Raw genomic sequence first — 19798 nt, 5'->3', positions numbered from 1 at the left:
TCCTGCATAACTTATGTGAATAAACATTAGGGGTAGGATATTGCGGAAGGTAAAATGAATGAGAATTCTCTAATAAAGATCGCAAGATTTTATTTATCTGCTGTGTTTGATCTTAAACTTAAACCAGGAGATCAAGACAAATAATAACACTAAAATTACAAATTACAAGGTCGAGTGTCCCCGCATAGGAACCAGCTGTGGTCGTATATATATCACATTTATGTTTTTGTTTTACATAGACTAAACGAAATTTTTGTAATGTAAGATTAAACGTTAAAATGGTTTTTGTTAATGATGAGAACTAAAACGATCTTGTCGAAGAATAAATCTACCCTTATACGAGACTTATTTACACAAAGTTTTTGCAAACTTATTTTTAATAATCACTTTGTACAACAGTTGAAGAGTTCTTGGATTTTATCGATATTTTTGATCCCTTCATAATAACAGTATTTATGGTGATAATCGGTTAATAAAATAAACAATGGCAGTAATAATGAAGTCACTAGACCAAACATAAATATGTCACTTTTGATACACTCTCCGATAAGCAATAAAATAGTAAGCATTGATTTTGTATTACAGACATTTGGATAGAGGATAGATCAATTTTTAACTTAACAGAGAGTGGATCAGACAACATACTATGTCTATCCCATGTGACCGAATATCTGCCTTTAATTTTGACATTCTCAATATTCTTCGACCAGATCAATTTAGATCAGAACCAAAATAGCTTCGACATAATGGTTCCGTCGCTTTTAAAAACGATTCCTACGGTACATCGTCTAGTCTATAAGTGCGGCGAGTAAAGACTTAAACACAACATAACAATTTCATCCAAAAAAATATTGCATTCGCTTGAATTTTCTAGAAATTACTCTAGTCCATTAAATCACGGTTTTTGCTTCATATTTTAAAGAACCGCTTGGATTGACATGAAATTTGGCATACACATAGCTAACAAGTCAAAGAAAAAAAGTGATATTGTGAAGATGTGCTTTTACCCAAGGGGTCGGTTTCACCAAATCTCGGGGTGAAAAAATGTACGTTCAAAATAAGTCAGAAAATGAATAAACTGACTAGTTCTAAGCAACTTTTGTTCTCTAGCATTTTTTCACAAAGTTAATACTTTTCAAGATATTTGCGAGTGAATATATTCATTTTTCAACTAAAAACCCGTTTTTAGACTAAAAGCCCCGTTTTTAGACGGATTTTTTGCAGATAACTCAATATTTATAACGCAATATTTTTGCTAAGAATGTTTTTTTTTCGATACAATAGTTATTACTTCGAGTTATTTGCAAAAAACCGTCCAAATATGTGTTTTTTTTTGTTAAAAAATGAACATATTTACTCCCAAATATCTCGAAAAGTATTAAGTAAGTGAAAAAATGCTGTAGAACAAAAGTTGCTTAGAATTAGTCAGTTTATCCATTTCCGGACTTATTTTGAACGTATATTTTTTCATCCCCGAGAAGGGTCAAACTCATCCCCAGGCAAAATCACACATAGGCACAATATCACCTTTTTTCTTTGATATGTTAGCTATGTGTACATATGCCAAATTTCATGTCAATCCAAGCGGTTCTTTAAAACGTATATGTTTTGCAATATTTTACCGTCAGCGAACGGACCACTCTCGGAAATCGATTTTTGTCATTTTACATAGCCGACAATTTTAAAATGACAATGAGAAGGCTAGGAAATATTGCTAGGTAATACAATTATTAAAGATACTTTGAGGTAGCTACGTTGATCACCTTTTTCCGCAGTATCGACAATTCGCTCAGATAAAATTCAAGCGTAAGCATTTAACACATTAAAAAATAAATCGATTGTAAGTATATTAATTTGAATATATCCAATAAACCATGTTATCGAAAAATTGCTACAAGCGGCCCAGTGTAGAGAACACTGGAAAGAACTGACGGAGACCTATGTCCAGCAGTGGACGCGATTGGCTGATTGATGATATTATCGATTGATGTACGAGGTTTGTCTTTTTAGTTTTGCTATAGCCGTTTAGAGGGCGCCAACAATAAAGCCACCAATAAAGCCTAAAGATCGAAGAACGGTTACTTCTGATTGGTATATAACCGTTTGTTTACCAGAAGTTATCGCGAAACTCCGACCAAGCAATACACAAAGGCGATGTTACGGGTTAAAAGTCGCTAAACAACTAGAAACGATTTTTAATAATCAGATTGGGCCTCAGGGTATCGCGGTTTTATATTCTTGAAAAGTTTTCCTCCCTTTACTCTCCATAGTAGATAGTTCTGGCTCCACGTTGGGCGCCAAATGTTACTCTTCGCCGATGTTACCAGTTTTTATGTTTATTTTTATGCGAAGGTAAATAAGTACTTTAATTTCCTAACTTAAAGAAAAAGATATAATAAGAAATCAAAATCGGAGAAAACAAACTATTTATTCTTATTCAAAAATCTATAAAATCGATATATATCTATAATTATAATATTATTTTTGGGCTTTGGGCTATAAGCATAAACATTATTTTTGGGCTTTTTATCTCTTTCTTTTGTTTTTTTTTTATATTTTCAACTACTTACATGAGATTAAATAATTACAGATATATATCGATTTTATAGATTTTTGAATAAGAATAAATAGTTTGTTTTCTCTGATTTTGATTTCTTATTATATCTTTTTCTTCAAGTTGGGAAATTAAAGTACTTATTTACCTTCGCATAAAAAGAAATATAAAGTATAAAAACTGGTAACATCGGCGAAGGGTGACAGCGAATCATCCTACATCAGGCCAATGCAAGTGCTCATGCTGCCTAAAACACAATAGAATTTTTGGAACTTCAAAACATCGAATTATTAAACCATCCACCGTATAGCCCCGACCTAAGTCCCAACGACTTCTTCACGTTCCCAAAGATCAAGAATTCAATGTGTGGGCATCGATTCCACTCACTGGATGAAGCCATCGATGCCTTTAAAACAGCAATTTTGCAGGTGTCAACTGAAGACCGGAATAACTGTTTTACCAATTATTGGTTGGAACATAAAGCGTATCGATCTTGGTGGGACTTATTTTGAAGAGCGTTAAAGTACTACTGTAAGTCTATATATTTTTTGTCTTTATGGCTATATGCAAAACTAAAAGGACAACCTCGTATTAAAGCTTTAACTTCTTAAAACTGTATATTCCAAAACTAATTAAAGACAAAACAGAAATTAAATATATTCCAATTATACTTATAGAATTATATAAAAAAAATCCTTCAGAATATAGTGCTGAATACATGGAGCGGAAGTAGGGTCAATGACAACAACAATACTGAAGGGGTGCTGGTTTTCAATAGCCCTTCAGGGAGAGTCTTGAATTGAGAACAGTGTCTTTCAGCGGTTATCACTTGCAGTAAGTTCAATGTGCCGCTAGCCTTCGATTGCTCAGTAGAGAAACTTTTAATGAACTTTGATAAGGTGCTGTAATTCTGGCCTGTTAAATTGGTTAATGAAATCAAACACTTGCTATTTTGTTAGAACTGTAATGGAATTTGAAAGGGCAAGAAATAGAATATTATATGAACATTTGAGTGAACAGCTACCGTAAAACACCACGACAATGACTTTTCACATTTTACCGGCGTTCTTTGCAACTTACAACGTGGAGAATACTCTCCGAAAAAAATAGATTTTGCGTATCTGTTCGTTACGAGTCTCGATAGCTCACTACCACTTGCACCCCGCTAACGAATTCAGTCCGTCACGCCGGTAGGCGTGGATTAACACTTTCTTGGAAATTGGTCTACAGACACTATGTAATGATGTTTTGTCAGAGGCGGCGCGGTATATTATTATTATTTGGTTGGAGACTACAGTTCTCCAACAAATACAAAGTAAAATACGAACAGTTGAATCGGAGTTTATAGGAAGATGTCTAATAGTCCACTAAAAAGTTGGAAAACAGAGCTCTGCAGTGGTACGGGTATGTACAAAGAATGTCAGAGCACAGGTGGCCGAAAAGAATACTGGACCGGGACCCGCCGGGAAGAAGATGGAGAGGAAGACCTTTAACTGGTTTAAATATCTCATTGTTTCTTCACTGTTACTTTTTACAAAAACCGTTCCAAAAACAGCAGAAAAGCAAAAGTCAAAGTCCATCATTATTAAGGAAAAACAGCTGTAGATTTAATTCCATCCGGGGGCCACCACCATCGGCTGACCAAGGTTTCTGCTTTTTAGCGTCTTCAGAGCCGCCTGTGTTGTATCCCGAAGCGAACTGAATCCAAGCTGTCGATGAGACGTATAGAGAATTTTCTCGGAGTACATCATCATTATTCAAACATATCATCACGAGGTTACTGGATATATGAAGGGTTACAAATTAATATACTTTTAAAAATTAGTTATATAATTACAAACCTCTCTAAGGAGGAGATAAAACAATAATGGGGCCAACATCATGACCAATTATTAAATTTAGCAAAAATATTACAAAAAAACATTCTGGTAAAGTATCACATTACGGAATCGAAATAAGTATATTATAGTATGCCAAAAAATTACTAATTGTAATGATATTTATTGATATATAGTGGTACTAACAATTTTTACCAGAATATTGCAACTCATATGGTACAGTTACCATAAGTTATTGCAGTAAATCTTAATCCTATTACAAGTCGTGTCATTAAGTTTCAAGAGGCAAACATACTGAATAGCAGGTATAATAATTAAATGTACAGTAGATTAACATTTTATTACTTTCTACCTGTGCTGGAAACTTAACCACACGACGCAAATGCAAATGACTTTCTAATAAGATTAAGGTTTTCTGCAATAACTTGATGGCAACTGTACTTTAAAAATAATATTCATAGTTTTCAAAGGTGGCTACTCTTGAATATAGCGTCACCTCGCCGCACTAAAATGAAAACACGTTATCTTACAAAAAAGAAAAAGTTACATAACAAAACAATCACAGAACAACGAGGAGATTCACAAAAGCTTATTAAAAAACACAAAATTTGGCATGAAGATAATGAAACTAAGGGCACGTTCATATGACATGTTTTGATAACGCGCGATTACAACTACATACATTTTATTCAGCCATGTGTAAGGCCCGAGTAAAAAGTATGTAGTTGTAATCGCGCGTGAACGTACCCTAATAGAAGAAACAGTTGAAATTATTTTTGTCATTTTATCTTCAAAGTTACATGTGGCAAAATTCATCCATATCAAACACTTAGTTTGTAACATATGTACTGCTTTTGAACTAAACTATTTCCAAATTAAGAAAATATGAAAAATAACTACTTTTTCATTCCTAGTTTTGGAAAAATTTTTGCATAGGATATTCCAAGACTTTGACGTTTATGAAACCGCTGGGAGTCAAACATTGTATTTGTTTATATTGTTTATTAAGATTTTTACCGTTAACAGTTTTTTAGTTGTATTTTCCGAACATTTTGTAGATTTTGTGTAGTTTTTGGTTGTAGAAGTACTTAAACGACTTTATTCAGTTTTAAGCAGTGAATAAATAAACATGAGAATTTTTTCGAAAGTTGTTGGTAGACAATACAGATGTTGCTAGTAAGTACAAGCAAAAGATCGGCAAAATAAATTATAGGTCCACTTTCCCTCAAGGGGTCCGAGTTAACCTACGGTGGAGACAGTTTTCCAAGCGTAAGTAACATGGACATAGTTGGTTATTTAGCATTTTTATAGGACGTTTTATAGCATTTAACCATTGCTTTTGTCTCTCAGATGATAACTTATTTAGTTGATTTATGCTAAAAATGTAGCACTGATGGTAACCTATAAAACTGAACTTTATAATGATTGCTTCGCTTTCCCCAGTTCAAAACACAACATAAATGGGACATATTATCTTTTTAAGTTAATTCTTCCAGTGAAAATTAATTCTTGTACAAAACAAAATTACAGAGAAACGCAAGTAAAATGATCTAAAACGACATTAAAAACTGATAAAATAACATTATTTATTTTTGCCTCCCAGCCGCGATTTTGATTTAATTTTAACAGTATGTTGGAATCCCTATTGGGTTTAACTATCATACTTTCTTGTCACCATAAAGATAGTTTATAAATACGGGAAAAAGTATGAAATCTGGATTATGGAACACCTTCTGTTTGCGCAGTAGAGAGTAGTGACTGTAAATATCAGCTCTATCAGCCGTATTTGACTTTCAAACAGTGAAATTACACAGTCTGTACAGCAGAAGAAGAGGCTTATAGTTGCTCGAAATGACGCTCAAAACTTGTTTCTGCTTTTTACAAACACTTCTTTAGTACCATGACAGACAGGTTAAGTATTCGTCCCCCCATTTGTTTTTTTGGTATTGAGTGTCATTGATTTAATTATTATTAAATGATAAAGCAAGACACGGCAACAAAGCAAATTTGACATAAAATCGATGACAGATATTTTCACCTTTGTATCTCGTTTATAATATTAATTATATATTACTTATATTATTGATTTACGCCGTTAGTTTACATAATTGACGCAATCAAGCGTTTTCTTAATTTTCGTTGTCATTCATGGATTTTACCTTTTTGTATTATCCTATGGACCATAAATTATTCCGCTGGTTAATTGTCGCTATGTATAATCGCTTTTGTAATTATTCTAACTTAAAATAAATATTTGTTGTGCTACAGGTCACGTCTCATATTTTAATTTTGTAGAAATTGATGATTTGGAATTAAATGTATATATTTTCTTCTTTTATTTCAAATACACTTGTTTATTTCTTTTGTATTTTGTAATATACATACTCAAGCTGAAGGGGATAACCCACAGTTGTCCTAGACTGAACTTAATACCTAGACTCCCTTTTTGATGTCCTCGATAGACCATCCCATGTGCAAAAAGCAATAATATGAACAGTGAAGAAGCAAAAATTGTGAGTACCTTGGTCATGGAATGAGATGTACCAGATACGAAATACTAAAACCAATAATGGAAGTAAAGATAAAGAAGCGCAGTGTTGGCGAAATAATGTATTGGTATGTATTGGAAAATTTCCAACATCAGCACTATAATAAATTCACAGCCAATAAAAAAGTTGGGGAAATCCATGAACATGTTCTGTGAAATATCTGTTCGCGGGTAATGACAATTCTTCATCAATTGTACATTACAGCTGACAAGCTTGAAACACTGGCAATAGTACAATACAAAAAACAAAACAAAACAAAAATCTTATTTTGGTTATTTAAGCTTGTACTGTTATCAGATTTGTATTATTGCGTTAACATCCAGTATAACTGAGATAAGGGAAATGCAGTAATTACCTTGATCATGTTATATCACGTTTCAAAACAAATATTACGTGATAAGTTAGTGAAATATTTAGATTAATTACTTTTAAAAAATGTGAACCAATTTTTTCTTATATAATATGGTTCGATTTATAGGCATTTGGTAACTCACTCATTACTGAATGCACTCTAACAATAGGTAGGGAAAAAATATCCTGGAATTGAGTAATTAACGAGTCTAATATCAGACTTCCTTGTTATATGCCAGAAGAAGCGTAAATGAAGTCTGTTTAGATAGAGACCTCTTAGCGCATTGTTACCACAGATCAAACCAAAAATCTATAATTTTATTTGAAACATAAAACAGTATTAATTGTATCAGTTGCGCCATTTAAAGAAGATACATCTATCGTTATTATAGAAAATACATGCACAAGGCCCTACATAGTAAGGCCTGTGTTAGCTAACCCAAAACATAGAGGACAAATGGTAAGACATATGACAGTTAACAATTGACAGAAACGTCAAATTATGTCGCGTTTATCCTAGCTGTAACTGTCAACTATGTAATGTAAACTTCATATAAATAAAGAACAATGTTTGGTATGGACATCCTATCTAAGTCTTGACGTCACAAAATTAGGAGGAGCTTATATTTGACTCCAAACAATTTTGTTTATAATGTTAAACACTCATAAGGAATTTTTAATTTATTGTTTACGTGGTTTGTGTTACAAAATAAGACTTTTCATTTAGGTATTTAGTTAAAGAAACGTGTCAATTAAGAGATTTTTATTCGTTTTTGCCCAGGTATGTTAATTTAATGCAATGATTAGAACGTAAACAGTTTTGAGGTTATGTTTATTTTCAACCACTAAGGAATAAAAACCACCTGAGCAAATACGACTAAAAATCTCTTAATTAACACGTTTCTTTAACGAAATACTCAAATGAAGTCTTATTTTGCCACACAAAGCACATAAATGAAAAATTCTTTATGACCATTTAACGTTACAAACAAAATTGTTTGGAGTCAATATAAGCTCCTTACAATTTTGTGACGTCAGACTTAGGCTGTCCATTATGACCGTACAATATGTGTTTGAAGTCTTTCAAAACCTAAAATTTGTCTGTCATTTAAGATGTTGAAGTATTTTTAAATAAATATGGACATTAATAAAACTAAAACTTACAAAAAAGAAAACAATGAACTTAATTTTAATAAGAACTTGATCGATTCAAAAAGACTAATAATATTCAATTTGGTTAACTCTAAAAATCAGTTCAAGAGCTTATTCATCCATTCATCAATTTATTAAATCGTACTTAAAATTTAAGAGACATGGATATTTAATAAAACTTTTCTAAAATCTAAAATTTTATGGAAAAATATATTATGGTTTTTTTACTTCAAAAATACGCTTGCGTCATTCAAGATTTCTGGCGTCAGAGCGTTGCCAGAACATTAGAATAGGACTTTTCGTCATGGCCATGTTCCTCATACAGTGTTTTTATTTACTGCACGAGGATAGATTGATACAAAACTAGTCTTGATAGATGGCATTACTTGATACCGAATGGACATCCTGAGTCTTGACGTCACAAAATTGGGAGGAGCTTATATTGACTCCAAAAAATTTTGTTTATAAGGTTAAACACTCATAAGGAATTTTGCATTTATTGTTTACGTGGTTTGTGTGACGAAATAAGACTTTTCATTTAGGTATTTATTTAAAGAAACGTGTCAGTTAAGAGATTTTTATTCGTTTTTGCCCAGGTGAGTTAATTTAATGCAATGATAAGAACGTCAACAGTTTTGAGGTTATGTTTATTTTCAACCACTAAATAAAAACCACCTGAGCAAAAACGAATAAAAATCTCTTAATTAACACGTTTATTTAACGAAATACCTAAATGAAGTCTTATTTTGCCACACAAAGCACATAAATGAAAAATTCCTTATGACAATTTAACGTTACAAATAAAATTGTTTGGAGCCAATATAAGCTCCTCCCAATTTTGTGACATTTGTGACGTCAGACTTAGGCTGTCCATTGCTCTCGATTTTGATATTTGCCATTCATGACATGACGTCTGTCAAAAATTTTAAGGCAAAATAACTATTAGATTGGTTTTTACAGCCGTCAGAAGCAAACAACTTTTGTGTTTTCGGAAAAATGGAAAAAATCGAGTATCGTTCAGTCAATAAGTTTCTCCACAAAAAGGGGAAAATGAATGTTCAAATCAAAGGCGACCTGGACTTTTTTGCTGATTTATCACTGTTGATTGAAATATGGGTGCATTATTATCCACCGGAAACCAAAGAACAGTCGACACAGTGGCGCAAACGCGGTGAAGGCTCGCCGAAGAAGGCAAAAAGTGCACATTCGGCCATCGCGATGTCAAAATTACACGAATTAGGCTATAAATTGGTTTAACACCCACCGTATTCCCCAGATCTTGCCGCCAGCTACTTTTTCCTGTTTTCATACCTAAAAAAATGACTCGGAGGACGCCGTTTCGCAGCAAAAAGATGAAGTCGTTGCTGAAACTTCGGCCTATTTTGACAAAGGATGCTCTGACAAGTAATGATGCCTAGCTTCTCACTGTACAAGAAACATGGCCATGATGTAAAGTCATATTCCAATATTTTGGTAATGCTCTGACGTCAGAAATATTGAATGACGTAAGCGTATGTTTGTAGTAAAAAAACTATAGGTAATACTTGTGTAAACCTCCTCATTACCAGGTGACAAAAAACAAACAGAAATTAAGGACGTCTATCACTAAAAAACAGCACTCGATATCCGCGTGTTTCTGTCTATAATTTACATGAGAGGGTGAAAGAGTGTCTCTGGATTTTTCATTTCTTTCTCTTGAATTTGAACTTTGAACACATTAAAGCAGTCGACTTGGCTTCGTAGCGCTTCACGAGCTTCAGCTCTGCTTCACTCGTTTCCTTGGCGGGCCTATAGGCGGAATTTGTTGTGTCGCTAAAGCTCTAAATGCTTCTGCTATCAGATGTGGATGGGTTTGGATCATTGACTTCCAACCGGGGGTGTCCATCACGTCCGTAGCGTGTCTAAAAAAGAAGAAGATAATGGATTAGAACAAATATTTGCTAAGTTTTAGGTTTTCTTATAGTCATTTCGTCGATATGACCAAGGCTTTTGACAGAGTTCGATTAAAGAATGTGTTAGAAATAATGGGGGAAAAAGGGCTAAACTACAAGCTAATTAACCTAATACACGATTTTAACAAACACTGTAAAACAATAAGAGTAAGACATTTGACAACAGAAGACATAGTTATAAACACACGAATCCGTCAAGGCGATTCACTGAGCCCTTTCATATTTAATTTAATAATGGACAAAATAATAGAAAACCATCCCAGAACAGCCGGATTTAAGATGGGTAACACATTCTTTAGAGTCGTTTGCTACGCTGACGATGCTGTCCTCATCGCCGATTCTGAAGACAATCTCCAAAGGCTATTGCATGCATTGAATATTTAAGCTACAGAACTAAATATGTTTATCAACACCGAGAAGACTAAGTGCCTAGTATTATTTAAAGAACCGATAAGATGCAAATTGGAAATTGACTCCAAAACTGTGGAACAGGTGAATCGCTTCAAATATCTTGGTGCAGAATAACAAGCTATGGAAATGTCTTAAAATGAGGTCAGAGAACAAACAATGAAAGCAAAGAACAAATATCGAAATACTGAAAGCAAAGTCAAAATATATACTGCAATCGCCAGTTAACTTGGCGACAGCGAATACGTATAACGTCACAGAGACTGATGATCATCCCTTAAGCCACTCTGCAATTTTGGGTTTGTGCGTCTCGCCAAGTTAACTGGCGATGACTAGAACACAACAATAAGACCTATTATAACATATGCGGCAAAAACAAGACCAGCCACAAATAGAACGTTACAAATGATGAAAACAAGACAAAACACATAATAAAAAAAATAATAAAAAAAACAAATTAAAGATATAAAAAATACAAAAAAATATGTGCAAAAAATATTTACAACCACAACAGTGTATTATTTAGATAATAATTGTAATATGTTAGTTTGTAATGTATTTAGAGTTAGAAATACAGAAAAAATTCCTCTGATTGAAAAAACAAATTTGTTTGTTTTTAAAATAACAAAATGTCTGGCTAATTGGTTCGACCAAGGCCATCAAATTCACACAAAAAAAAAGACAAAACACAAGTATACAGACAAATACATATACAAGACAAAACTCTACGTGAAAAAATAAGAAGTGAAGACATCAGACAAAACGGTGGAAAACAGGACATAGGAAGGTGGGTCAGACAGAGATGAAGATATTGGAACAAACATATAAAGAGAACGAAGGACATCAGACTCGTTAAAAGTGCAAAAACGAATAACCCAATAGGCAAACGACCACAGAGTAGATAACCAAAACGATGGCGAGAATGCTGGACCTCATCGTCCGGGGAAGACTTGATGGCAATGAACAGGCAGTAGCCTACTAGCATGATCGAACATGCTAGAAAGAAGAAGAGATTTCGTAAATATCTTTTGTTGAATTTGTTAAGATCCTGGAAAATAAGAAAAGTACGGCAACGTCGACTTTCACTGTCAAGTCTCTGAGATGGCGCTAGAGGCAATGACAGCGACAGTGGAACGAGATTGGGTGCCCTGAAAAATGCCTATTCCAATTTTGAGAGCATCGAGTGAACAAGAACAATTATTTTTCAATTTTACTTTACAATTCAATGTTATGTTATTTTTAATCAGTCAATAAAGTTATTAGGTGTACATCTCAATTTAAATACCAAACAGTGTTTTACAGTCCGCTAAATCGAAATAGTAACAGAATTTGATATAAAAAAAATGCTAATTTCAGTTAAATAATTGTATTTATACAGTGTGTCTGCGTAACTTAGAACCAGATGAGAAACTTTTCGAAAAAAAGTTATTAACAGTTTTAGGAGGTATAGAGAGCAATATGAGAGACGTCAACAAGTTAGTTAACAGGTTTATTTAATATAATTATGGAAGTTGTAAAAATGCCAGACGAATGGAGAAGCAGTACATTAGTACATATTTACAAAAACAAGGGAGATATACAATGTACAAACTACAAGGCCACAAAACTACTTAGCCACACGCATTTAAATGGCATTTAAATATAGAAACATTGTAAATGTTTATAGAAACTTATTGAGACAGTTTGCCCACTTTGTAAGCGTTTTGCAAATAATTTCAGTTTTGCAAACAATTTCAATACCAAATAGATGGTAGTTACAGTTCGGTTATAAATCAGGGTTGTAATTCCTAAAGTTTTTAGTTTTCCTAAGTTCTCTCAAATTTGAGTTTTTGTGTAATACTTACGTATTAATAAAATCTATGGCTTGAGCTTTAAGCTGGTCGGCACTATGTAAGTCGGCCAGAATGAGAATCTCTGCTGCGTTTTCTATTGATAAATTTGTACATAATGCTTCTTCACACATCACTTTCAGCCTCTCGAGAGCATACTGTAACAAAAATTGTTATTAATAGAATGTTGTAAATAACAAAAAAAAAAAAGAGTGTGTCTACTTTATACGCACATAAGTGTCATACTATTATTATTATGATTTCAACGAAATAAATATATGTTAAACAGTTTAATTGTGTTTTTATGTAAATATTAAATTAATTTTAATAATTAAAATAATACCAAAAATTAAAAATAACGTTAATTCGTCATTATTTATGAACTATAGCCTCCCCACAATTGATTTTTTCTTGATGAATCGTAGAAAATCTAAAAAACGTCAGATTTTATACACAAATTTTTAATTTTCTTTTCGTCATATTTTAATACTAATTATCCTATTCCCAACGAAGACAAATCCAAAGTACATTTTCCAATATCCAAAATAAATGCATTTACTAAAAACACCAATATATTTTTTTCACACTTTATTTACATTGATACATACGTAACTTAGAAAGATTTAGCAATTAACTTCATAGTGTTGGTATACGCGTACTTTATACTGTAGCTTTTATAAAAAATCACTCTCAACATTTTTCCCAATCGCGTCTAAATAATAATAATATTTATTTAGGAATAACAATAAAGATTTACAAAAAATAAAAAGCATAATGATTACTACCTAAATAAACATAAATAACTCACTGAAGTTGAGCTACCTTGTATATATATTATTAATATACATACAAAAGTAACATCCCTTGTGCGTGAGACTTAAAAATATAATATATTAACTTACAATATAAACAAAAACAAAAAATATTTAACAATTGTATAAATGTATACAGTTATATGGGAATTTATAAAAATACTAAAAACTCTAACATTAAATAAGAAAAAAATAAAAATATACTAATTTTACTATATGTAATTTGTGATATAAATGTGTCCATCAATTCAAGGAATGTTGCAGTTGATAATAAAAATCTCTATAGATGTAAACTTTATTTTCGATATTTATTTCATACTTAAGTTTATTTATTAGAATTGTCCATTAATAAGTTCTTCGCAAAATTTTGTTGATATGCTCCCAATCCATTGTTTAATTTCATATTTATACCTATGTTTTTTATAATTTTTAAATTGTTTTAAATTATCCGGTTGTAAATTGTACAATTTGGGCCCTATGTAACCAACATATCTTTGGAGGATGGATTTATTACATTTTGGTAGAATTGCATTATGTTTTATATATCTAGTTTGATGGGCATGACTGTTAAAATTTAATATTATCTTTTTTTCATGTATATGTATAAGGGCTTTATAGCAGAATAATTTACGTACAGTTAAAAATTTACTTTCGTTATATAACAGCTCACTAGAATATCTTAAATTTTTCCCGTATATAATTCTAATTATCCATTTCTGAATAATATTTATAGAATGTAAGTAATTATTGCGTATTCCACCCCATCCTAAAAGACCATATGTGAGTTGAGATTGTATAAGTGCATAATAAATAATTCGTAAATGAGTTATTCCTAAAAATTGTTTTAAAAATTTAAATCTTGATAAGAGTCCTCTTAATTTATTTACTATATTATTTGCTTGGGTGTTCCATCGTAAATGCTTATCAATTATTATACCTAGATATTTAATTTCGTATGTATGTGGAATTTCATTTTTTGCATCAATTTTTAACGGGCCAAGATTTGGAAGGTTATTAACATATGATGTAAATGGCATATATTTTGTTTTTTCTACATTTAAGGTAAGTTTATTAAACTGAAACCACTTTTGAATTGTAGCAAAATCTGTTTCAGCTTTTTGTTTTAAGTTATTCCATGTATTTGCATCATAGAAAATAGCTGTGTCATCTGCAAAACTTATTATCTTACCTGTGATATTCAGTCTAAATAGATCATTAATATAAATATTGAAGAGAATTGGCCCCAAGACTGTTCCCTGTGGTACTCCGTAAGATATAATTCTTCCTTTATCGATTTCTCCATCTATAGAAACATGTTGTTGTCTATTTAGCAGATAACTTTCTAGGATGTTATATGCAAGTCCTCTTATACCATATTTTTGAAGTTTATTCAGCAGTATTTTATGTGAAACCGTATCAAATGCCTTTGCTAAATCGACAAATATACAAAGAGATGGTTTTGCATTATCAAGAGCTTTGTAGATGTTAGCTGTTAGAGTACAGATTGCATCTTCCGTTGATTTTCCCTCTTGAAACCCATATTGACATTCAGATAGTATACTAAATTTTTTTTAAAAATTTGTAAGTCTTATTTTAATTATTTTTTCAAATATTTTGCCTATATTTGAGATCAGTGTTATAGGCCTATAATTTTGACAATATATTTCTTCGCCAGATTTGAATAGTGGTTTAATAGTTCCAATTTTTAATATATCTGGAAAAATGCCTAAATTAAGACATGAATTTATTATGTATGTTAAGGGATTTGAAATCTGTTTTGTTATTTCTTTTAAAGTTTCAGATCTAATATTGTCGTGCCCTGGTGACTTTTTATTTTTTAAAGATTTTATAATTTCTTCAATTTCATTTTCAGTTGTTTGAGACAGGTACATACTATTTTTTATTTCCAGTATGTTTTCTCGAAATTCAGTTGGTTCAGGGATCATTTCTGCATATCGTTTTCCTAAATCGGTAAAGTAGTCAACAAATTCATTTGATATGTCTGTTTTGTTAGTTAGTATTTCATTATTTTGTGTTTTTATCAGTTTTATGTTTGTTTTTGAAACTGTTTTTCCACATAGTTTATTTATGCATCTCCATAAATTTTTAGACATATTTTTGTTAGTATTTATTAACCCTTCTGCATAAGTTTTTTTTGCTTGTTGAATACGTTTTGATAAATTATTTTTACTTAAATAAACTTTTTATTGAAAGATAACAACATATTGGAGTATAATTTTATAAAATAGTATAACATTTAACTCCCTACTAGTCATACACTTCCTACAGAATAGCAATCAAAATAGAATATCAATAGGATGATTCAATAAGACTTAAGAATTATTCCCTGTTCATTAGATTGATTTAATAAGACTAAAATGTTCCAAAGTAACAATTTTACGTTGTTGTTTAAATCCATAGGCGTAACCAGGGGGGGGTTTTGGGGGTTGTAACCCCCCCCATTGGGATGTACTTTGAGCTCTATACGCTTAACACCATAGCCCTCAGAGACCTTCCAGTAGTTGTAACCCCCCCCTTTCAGGTAGTTGTAACCCCCCCCCTTAGGATCATCCTGGTTACGCCTATGTTTAAATCAATACCCACTTATAATCCAATTAAAAGTTAAATGGTAAATTAAAAAAAAGGTCATTCGACCTACCTATGTAGCTAGTTCCAACTACTTTGGATCTGAACTAAGTAACCACATGTTTTAATTTTTTCCTAACTTTTTAACAGTCAAAATTTCAACTTTGCCTTTTTATACAGTGGTTTACTTATTTTAGGTTTCAACCTGATGATGGACTGATTAGTCCGAAAACGTTTGTTTTGTACTAGTGATGTACCCACTTTAATCTAACTTGGATCTTTTTAGAAAAATTTTAATAAATTTATATACCATCTACCTACAAGAGAAGTTTTACTTCCTTCGTAATAAATAATATTGTTACTTTGACACAGAGCATTTGTTAATAGTTACCTTATCTGCTGCCGCTAGCAGATCATCAGCCATTTTTTCGAGATTCGAGGCCTTTCCCGTGTAGATAAACCTCAGCATCTCTCGCAATACTTCGTGGTCCACGTCTGTTATATCGACTCGATTGTGTTTCCGCTCCTCCATTTCGTGTTCGAACATCGCCTGGAAGACGGGGCTGCGCGCTGAAAATAAAGCATAAGCATGTATATAGATACAGTCAAATAAAAACGGAACATAGGCAGTTAATAATACATATGTATCTGAACTGCATTTGAAATAGTCGACTAATATAAATCTTCGACACACATATATCATACCACGTTGATAGACAGATCACATTATACAACTATTGAACTGTACTATGCATGATGCCAAAACCAAAAATTCAAAGAACTGGAGAACTTAAGATCCCTTACGCTGGAAAACAAATTTTGGTTACAACATAAATCCAAGCACATTTACAAAGCAACAACGGACGATAAATGCATAGACATGGGGAATCTACAATATGCATTCCACGAGACGTCAATTATTTATCTTGGTAAAAATCCAACGAATTTGATTCCTAGTACTCAATTTGTGAGTAAACGAAGGTAATGAACGATAGAAAGACTGTCTTTCATTCGATATACCATATATTACTGCAAGCTCTTGGGAGAAGTAGAGGAGGAAGACAGTATAGGTAGACAGTTTGTTAATAATAATCTCTTCTTCATGTGCCGTGCTCGATTATCGCGCATTGGCTATCAAAAGGGATGCATCATACATAATGATATTACTGTTCAAATGCATCTTTAACGGCTAATAAAAATAACAATCTTCGCTGTGCCGACGATACAGGCCTCCTTGTCAACTAAAAGAAGACCTGATTGAACTCTCGTGGCTCTGGTTGAAATGGGAGTAAAAAGTTTGGTCTGGAAATAAATATACCAAAGACAAAAATCATGATAGTGGATAAAAAACACAAAAACATTCATATATAACCAAAATTGGCCGGTTGATGTGTAAACTCATTCTTGGATTTGACCAGATAGAAGAAGAAATGACCAGAGAAAAAAATATATGAAGACGGACCATACACCATATTACGACAATCACTACATTATCAAGACTGCAAAGAGAGCTTCACATAATATATTACTTTTCAATATTCCATTAAGTGCATGTACACTTCTACTGCCTGCCATTATTCTAGTTTGTAGTTCTTCTTTAATTTTCGGTTTACGTGATATTATTACTCCTAGGTACATAAATATTTCCATCACTTCGAGTTCGTATGATTTTCCTTCTTCTACGTCTACTTGTTTTCCATTTCTGAACTGATCATTTGTACATTCCGTACATTTTGCTTTAGTTTCATTTATGTACAGTCCCATTTTCATCGCTTCTTTTATTTTTCTCTGTACTATCTCCTGTATCTTTTTTCGTCTTGTCAGCAACACCACATCATCGACAAATTCCAAAACTTGTTGTCTTTTTGATATAAGAGTCCTTCTCTATTGATTTTCGCTTCTCGCATTATTTTTTCTAGGCATAAGTTGAGAAGTGATGATGACAAAGGATCTTACTTACGTACTCCGTGTCGTTACAACCCTTCGTGGGTTTTAGCCGACTCGACAACATGCCTCCAATGTTCTCTGTCTTGAGCAACCTCTATCCAATTTTCCACGCCCATACCTTTCAGGTCCCCTGCCGTATTATCTCGCCACCGGAGTCGAGGGTGTCCGCGTGGTCTTCTTCCAGTTGGGACTTACACCCACACCAATCTTACTGTTCTTTGGTCAGAATGTCTTCTGTGCCTGTTTATCAGGCACAGAAGTATGCCTGATATATTCTGTGCGATTTTTTATCAACCTTCACAAGACATTTAAATATTTCAAAACCCCCCTGGTTACGCCTATGGTAGTTCCTATAAAATAGTTGGTTCGTTCGCAAAATGGGTCTGTTGAGTTGTTTTAGGAATGTCTGAGAACATAGAAATGTGTGTACCGCTATCTTTTTCTAAGATACTCACGTGTTTCAAGTTGGGGTTATGTCACAGTAACTAACTCAAAATTATTCATCCGCTCACAAAATCTATAGTTTTAAATCCGTCTTAGACGATGGTTTTTCGTAAAACCAAACTATTTTATGGCTGATGAATCTGGATTAGCAAAATACAACTTAATTTTGCAATGCCGAGCACTGTTGGCACTGTCGTCAAGACAAAAACAATTCATTGACAGACAGGATGTCATCCGTCTTTCCTTATGTCATTCGATTCCAAAGCGAACATCGAAGCACGGAACCACGGTTGACTTAGTCACGTGACAAGAACCTATACAAAAACTGTGAGTCAGAAAAAGATTTCTATCTTTCACACATTTCTATGTTCTCAGACATTCCTAAAACAACTCAACAGACCCATTTTGCAAACGAACCAACTATTTTATAGCAACTACCATAAGCGTAACCAGGGGGGTTTTGAAGTATTTAAATGTCTTGTGAAGGTTGCATAAAAACCGTAACATGCCCTACCCATTGGAGTCTTCTGGAATTTATTTCTTTTATGATGTTGGCGTCTAAGTAAAGTTATTCGAACGCTCTGTTAGTTTTTATCCTATATTGTCCTGATGCTTCATCCAGCACAGGCCCAAAGATCTTCCTTAGGATGTTTCTTTCCCAAACACGTAGTCACTCTTCGTTTGCCTTATTCGTTCGTTTACTATAAATTTGTCCGATGATTGATTGTTTATTTGGACTCTGTTTTCTGTATTCTCCAAAGTACATAAAATGTATCACGAAAGATATTATTTATACTCATTAAAACATGTAAAAAATGTATGAATAAATTAATAAAACTAAATATTACCTGCCAATATCGCTTTATGTGCTTGAAATTCCCTACCACCCACTGACAACGTGACATCACTGAATTTCTGATTCTCGAACAGTAATCCTAAATCATCTGATAATCTACATTCTGGAACCTTAAACTGTATTGTATTCGACTGGCCTGAAATATTTACACTATCCGCTACTACACTCACCTGAAAATTAAATAAAATAGTAGAATGATATTATTTGTAAAAATCCAGAAAATAATACAACAAAACAGAAAAAATACCCTCCCTCATTACCAGAATTTAATTTATTTCATTTTTTAAAGTTCTATGTGATTAAGACATAAGATTCATCGTAATTTTAACCCACCACCCCCTTCTCCCTGCCCCCGCCATCAAAAACTTTATTTTTCGATTTTTTTTTTTTTGTGGGATGCAATCAATTTTAAAATTTCAAAAAATTCACACGCATAGTTAAGGCTTTTATAAAACACGTCTATTTTTATAGACCTGAAGGTTGAGTGCACATAACCTCAAAAAATTAAAAAAAAAAATTT

At 32.7% G+C, this 19798-nt stretch overlaps 3 protein-coding genes across 36 annotated transcripts in view; 2 read left to right on the top strand and 1 right to left on the bottom strand.

Moving 5' to 3' along the window:
* Positions 1 to 19798, top strand: part of LOC126887495 (cap-specific mRNA (nucleoside-2'-O-)-methyltransferase 2) — a 190229-nt gene that overhangs the window by 18662 nt on the left and 151769 nt on the right. The window lies entirely within an intron of this gene.
* The window catches only part of LOC114338881 (formin-J), a 552435-nt gene that overhangs the window by 405019 nt on the left and 127618 nt on the right, over positions 1 to 19798 (top strand). The gene's annotated exons all lie outside the window — the stretch shown is intronic.
* The window catches only part of LOC126887500 (protein roadkill), a 506726-nt gene continuing 487001 nt past the window's right edge, over positions 74 to 19798 (bottom strand). For 6 of the 18 annotated variants that reach the window (XM_050655117.1, XM_050655116.1, XM_050655113.1 and 3 more), the window contains 4 exons: positions 19271 to 19448; positions 16423 to 16601; positions 12649 to 12791; positions 74 to 10345 (listed from right to left, as the gene is read on the bottom strand). In XM_050655117.1, coding sequence (XP_050511074.1) covers positions 10201 to 10345; positions 12649 to 12791; positions 16423 to 16601; positions 19271 to 19448 — 645 coding nt within the window. In that variant the 3' untranslated portion in view covers positions 74 to 10200. The remainder of the gene's footprint in view (positions 10346 to 12648; positions 12792 to 16422; positions 16602 to 19270; positions 19449 to 19798) is intronic. The other 12 variants (XR_007699087.1, XR_007699088.1, XR_007699086.1 and 9 more) reach the window with 7 other exon arrangements.

Source organism: Diabrotica virgifera, chromosome 6 (genome assembly GCF_917563875.1).
Source record: "Diabrotica virgifera virgifera chromosome 6, PGI_DIABVI_V3a".
NCBI classification, from domain to species: domain Eukaryota; kingdom Metazoa; phylum Arthropoda; class Insecta; order Coleoptera; family Chrysomelidae; genus Diabrotica; species Diabrotica virgifera.
This window is presented reverse-complemented; position numbering and strand designations above follow the sequence as displayed.